Here is a 5,821-nt window from a genome sequence, read left to right on the forward strand (position 1 = left end):
GCGTCCAGCTGGAGTCCATGGGAACGATATTACGGCAAAAATTGGCGTGATTACTCCGCGAGGAATGTATAATTTGCGTTTTATCCGACGAGGAAGGAACCGTGAGTACAGTTGAAGATCGGTATCGCCAAGTGAATCGAGAGAGTGGTGGAAATTAATTGGTATTAACAGTCCACAGCTGGCGCGGAGGTTATTGAGACTTCCTGGACAACTCGGGCTCGCGCATGCCCGCGCGTGCTACCCCGGGACGACCGCCAATCGTCAAACGGTACGATAATCTACAACAATCTGTCAGTCATCGTCGGTACAGCCAGTCATCGTCGTCGCGGCCATCGCGCGTGATCCGCCTGGACGATCAGCGTCTCGACGGACGTCAACAAACGCGCCAGTCGGCTCCGCCAGTCCCACGTAGGTGCTCGCAGCGGGCCAGTCCGGTTCTCGGCGGTGGACAAGTCGCCGTGAATAGAGCTAGTTAGTAGCCGCCAGTCGTCGGCCAGGTACGCCACGCTCGCGCCGCGCCGATCGGCTCCCGGAGTATTTTTTCCTCCTCGGTTCCTCTATTTCTCCTTTTTATTGCCAGAGGGTAAATATCACGCGGCCGAGGAGCGTCCACGTCGCGTCCCCGCAAGGGACAGGCTGCCAGGGAAAGGAAAAAGAGAAAGAGAGAGAGAGAGAGAGACACACGTAAAGAGGATAGCCGCAGTCGTTGCTCGTCCGCCCGGGCAACATGACGACGGAGGAAAAGTTCAACGCCGCCGTGAACGTCATCAGGAGTCTGCCGAAAAACGGTGAGGCAATCCCAGTGGGATTATCCCACGGCCCGCGTTATCGCGGGCGAGTCGCCGCGCACGCGACGGGAGTGAATTTCCGACGGTGTCTCGGCTCGCGGTCTATTCGGAAACGTTTTACCTCTCGCGCAGCACCTCTCACGCGCTACGCGAGTCGCGTTCGCCTGGCGAGACCCGAGCACACGGCAGATATCGGCAGCGATAGTGTAATCGCTTTTTGCCTTCCACGCCCGTTGATTTCTTTTCCTTTCTCGCCTCCTCTTCCTTCGGGCGCGCGGCATTATTGCGCGCTGGCTAAAGTCCACCGTCAATATTTGTCGCCTCGCGCGAAAAACTGCTCGCACGCTCCGATCGAACGGCGAGGAGGCGATAATAAATGGACGCGAGGCTCGGTTTGTTTTTTTTCTCCTTCCCCCGCGTGCATGGAAGTCGCGTCGGATAAATCCACGCCCGCCGAGATATATCCGTGCGAGGTAACTTGATTTTGGCAACGCACTCGAGCACAACGACGGTACGAGCCACGCGACACGGGGTCTTTAAACTTTTATTCATACGGGCGATTTTTATATAGCAGTCTCTCTTTCTTTCTATCGCGGCCGCTTTTATTCTCACGCGGAAACAAGGCACGAAGATCACGCGGACGCCGTTACGCGCTGCCGTGCCGAGAAATTGGCAAGATCTAATCGTGTCGAGGAAAGTGAATGTTCTCAAGTCCATTTCTCATTCTCGCGGTGTCGAGAGCGATATCAAAGGAGAGCGAGGATAAAAAAATATTCCTACTTCCCGAGTCCCAGCGCGGAAGAAGTCACCACGTACGCCGTTATTGTCCGTCTCGCTGGACAGCTTTACCTTTGAGACTCGCTACGTCGCCGCGTGAATAGCCTTCACATTTAATACTTATGTCGAAAAAGAACGTGGCAGTTTCGCGATTTGCATTTCTCGAACATTATAATACATAGCTCGAATACGTGATGTACGCATGAAAAGTGTATTCGAGGAGAGTCGCGGCAATTCGTCGTCGCGAATAGAATTTTTTCGCTACTTGCGTTTAATTCTTTTGCAAAAAGAAAAATAGGTATTTGGCTGTTTTTCTTTTCTACGGAAGTCTTGTTAGGAGCCAGTGTTAAGTAATCGGGGAAATGGTGTCTTTTTAACATCTGCAAAGCAAGAAAGTAACGTCTCGATTACCTTCAATAAGGATATTACACCTTGTCAATCGCCGTTGTCATTCAAATCTATACATACGGATTTTTTTACTATTTCGCCTTCGTGTTGGATACTGCACGTACAAGTACACTTTCCAGTCACTTCTAGTATAGCTAAGTGACTGTATTACTCCCCACTTTACTTTCTAACAGTGTGCAAGAGAGATACACTTGGTGGTTAAAACCAGAATGTTCCTCTTCACTGATCACAAAAAATAACTTGCGTTGCACCAGCAGTTATGAAATGTAACAGGCACTTTAATTATTTTTTTCCAGGTCACTTTATTAGCGGAAAAAAGCATATAGGATACATCAGATAAAATTCAAATTTTTTACCTCACAATGCAATCCTTTGGAATAGCTAATCTCACTGTGTTCTCGTACTATAAACTTGCATCGTGATTAAACTCGTAGACACACGCAATTGCATTGCGATTAGTAAAGGGCGAAGTACACGATACATTTATTTTCTAGAAGAGTTGCAAATTTATACGGACATATGCATTTGAGTCTCGAGAAAGATGCGCCTTAATGAGGCATTACCTTCTAAGATAATGGACTTTCACAGTAATTGCTGCAACAGTTATTTCATATTAACACTAATTTCGGTGATGATGAAAATTTCGTTAGAAATATTTACCTTCTAAGATAATGGACTTTCACAGTAATTGCTGCAACAGTTATTTCATATTAACACTAATTTCGGTGATGATGAAAATTTCGTTAGAAATACATTAGAAATTAGCATTTTTGCAGCGTATTGTCTAATATTTATTATTAGTATTTAATATTCCTTTCAAGCTATGCCACGTATCTCTATCGTGCGATGTATAAATTACCATGTTATTATCTGTTTCGTCATAAGAGAATATTTTCAAGGTATTAGCCGCGGGTCAAGGAGATACAAGATAAAAATATCTCTTTCATGCTCGTTTAATCAGAAGTGACACATAAATTTCGATTAGAATTATCTTCTCGCAACATATTTAGATGCTGTAATATATTAAAACATTTTTTATTATCTAGCAAGAGTGAATAATAATCGGAAATATAATATAATTCTTAATAATTGTTATTTTTTTCTTCGTCTGTTGATATCGTTAATGTGTATCGTTGCAGGAGCGTACCAGCCTAGCCATGAAACTATGCTACGCTTCTATTCGTACTACAAACAAGCGACCGAGGGGCCCTGCCAACAATCTAAACCCGCGTTCTGGGAAGTGGTCAGGAAAGCGAAGTGGGACGCGTGGACGCGTCTCGGCAATATGGGTCGGGCGGAAGCCATGAATAATTATGTGGAGGAGCTGAAGAAAGTAAGCGCCGACCTCGTAGATTGATATAAAATTCACACGCAAGATGAATGCAACGTCGTTGTGTTGCAGATCGTCGAAACTATGTCCTACACGGATAATGTGGCAACGTTTCTCGGCAGTTTGGACTCCTTCTACGAGAGCGTGCCGGCTGAGGATTTGGAATTACTCGTGGGACCAGTACTGGAGCGTATGCGCTCCCAACCAGGATCACCATTGTCTGGTTCACCATTAGGTTCATTTCCTTTTACTTTTTATCAACATTTAAATTTCAGAATCATAAACTTTAAGTAAGACCCCTAACTAAAACTAAACAACATATGAGAAAACGCCAATGTGGGTCACAAGGCAAGATGTAGGTAGCCCAACTTGTAATTTTATATTTAAATTTCAATATCTCCTTAGACGAAACAGCCTTAGTGGCATAAATTCGCGCTATCAATTATTCGACCAAGTGGGCAAACCAAATACCCAAATTTGCGAATCCTTGCATACAGGATTACTATAGCAATAAACAGGATTGTTTTAACAGTAGCCATCAATAAGATAAAACTTGTGTCTCACGATGGTATAAAACTACTCTAAATCCATTCAGACGTGCAATCAGTATCTGCTGTACATATATTATTTAAAACTATCAGAGAATTGCGCTACTGAACAATCTCTGAATTAGATGCCAAGGCTAAAATATCGCATTTATATAATCATAACTAACCATGGCTCGTATGATAACATCAAAGAATAAGAGAAGGGGCTCAGAGCCTGAACAAGGACGTAATGTCCGATAAAATTACTTAAAAGTTTTTTTGTTGCTCTTTTTGTACCACCGTCTCTTCATTTATTCTAATTTTACATACGCCACTAACTGCGTAATCTCTGTATACTTCTAATTCGCGAATCAGTATATGTATTAAATTGTATTTGTTATTTTTTCGTTACTTTCGTACTGAGGCTGGTCCAATAAGGACTGAAACGTACATATACATTTGCTATTAAAATAAAGTAATTTTATCGGACATTACAACCTTGTTCCGGCTCTGAGCTCCTCTTATTCTTTGATTATATAATCATGTTTTCCAAAGATCTAAATTGAAGACATTGGAAAAGCATATGGAACATCAGACATTTATTAGGATATTTAAAGAAGTTCTCTGTTATCAAAATTATCAGTGCGATAATATCATATTGTAGCCTGATAAGAGTTCCAAGGTTCTCGATTGAGTACGATATGTATCATCGAAAAATATTTGCTTTTCTACATCGTCTAAAACTTTCTTACTTCATCAGTGTCTAGAGAAACATCACCTCACAGAGTGATGAATACTTCTCGGCACATAACGAGTAGTTTGGAAACCAGCCCGACCAGCAGTCGCACTGCAAGTCCGCTGCCGCAGGACACCGACGGCGAGGAAGAGGAATTTATAGATACCGTCGAAGTAGGACACTAACATTTAAGGTTTTCTTCGGATCACGTCAATCGTTCTATCTTACGAATAATATGATTCTGTTGCAGTCAGCGCCGGAAAAGACGCAAAAGGATGCAGTCAAGTCTACCAATGCTCCTCAAAAGGTGCAGACCGCGGCAAAGAACGGAATTGATCACTCGAGTACGGAGAACGTCGTAAAAGAGAACACTGAATTGACTAATGGATACAGCAACGCTAACGGTCACGTGGAAACGATAACGGAGAGCCATCGAGAAAGAGGTAGACAGAGAACGAAGAAGGATGACAATAAAGCCAATGCGGAATTCCTGAATCAGATCGCGACAACTATGCAGCATCTACAGAGAGATCTGGATCGCGTAACGGCCAGAGTACGAAGTTTGGAAGGGCAAGCCCTGCAAGCGTTGGCGCCACAGACGGTAATGCGACTTCCATTGTTACTCGGACGTATCCGATTTCAATAGGAGGAATAACGTCGTGTTTCGTGTATCCCCTTGAAATAAGAAATAATTCTTCTGGTTTAATTATTTGTTTAGTCACCGCAACTTATCTTTTACGTAATATATCTTAATCAAAATCATATTATTCATAAGATATATCAGCATAAAGACTTGTCGACGTCAATACTTCTGTCTGTTTTAGCAGCACCCCGCTAGACACTTGTATGCGAGATGGTGGCCGTTGCGGGAATGCCCGCCGCGTTTGTTCGTCCTGCTAATCCTATGGCCATTCGTCGCTCACTTGCTGATCAACTTTATGCAACGTTATCGCCAGCGAAGACTGTGATGTCACGGCTGTTACTCCTACGCAGCCGAGAACCTATTTCCAGTGCTTGGGTTACTAATGTTGAGTTGTGGTAAACATACAGAGGTTTCGTTTTTAGTTTTATATCTCTCGTAGAAACGAAGCTGTCCTAATGCAATCTGCGATTAGTAAACGTGAATTGTGATACAAAAAATGGACTAGGTCAATCTCTGTATATTTTTGCATATGCGGCCTGTTTCGGAAGTCGCGCACTTTCTCTCGTCTGCAGATTCCCCGCTAAGTAACGGATCGATCGATCGATCCTCGGG

At 43.7% G+C, this 5,821-nt stretch overlaps 1 protein-coding gene across 1 annotated transcript; it reads left to right on the forward strand.

The window, feature by feature from the left end:
* LOC105563241 (acyl-CoA-binding domain-containing protein 4) lies at positions 1 to 5,821 on the forward strand. The gene is made up of 8 exons (XM_012014672.1): positions 1 to 101; positions 172 to 497; positions 581 to 788; positions 3,113 to 3,306; positions 3,376 to 3,538; positions 4,591 to 4,739; positions 4,817 to 5,167; positions 5,391 to 5,821. The coding sequence occupies exons 3-8, from the start codon at positions 728 to 730 to the stop codon at positions 5,532 to 5,534; spliced, it is 1,062 nt and encodes a 353-aa protein (XP_011870062.1). The 5' UTR covers positions 1 to 101; positions 172 to 497; positions 581 to 727; the 3' UTR covers positions 5,535 to 5,821.

The sequence above is a fragment of the Vollenhovia emeryi genome, unplaced genomic scaffold (genome assembly GCF_000949405.1).
Source record: "Vollenhovia emeryi isolate VEMERY1.0 unplaced genomic scaffold, V.emery_V1.0 DF939179.1, whole genome shotgun sequence".
NCBI lineage: Eukaryota > Metazoa > Arthropoda > Insecta > Hymenoptera > Formicidae > Vollenhovia > Vollenhovia emeryi.

Bases quoted from the DNA above. Each gene is read 5' to 3' on its own strand.
- LOC105563241 (XM_012014672.1), top strand. From the start codon at position 728: ATGACGACGGAGGAAAAGTTCAACGCCGCCGTGAACGTCATCAGGAGT. The intron at 4,740-4,816 runs GTAGGACACTAA...ATTCTGTTGCAG, and splicing joins AATTTATAGATACCGTCGAA to TCAGCGCCGGAAAAGACGCA. The intron at 5,168-5,390 runs GTAATGCGACTT...TGTCTGTTTTAG, and splicing joins AAGCGTTGGCGCCACAGACG to CAGCACCCCGCTAGACACTT.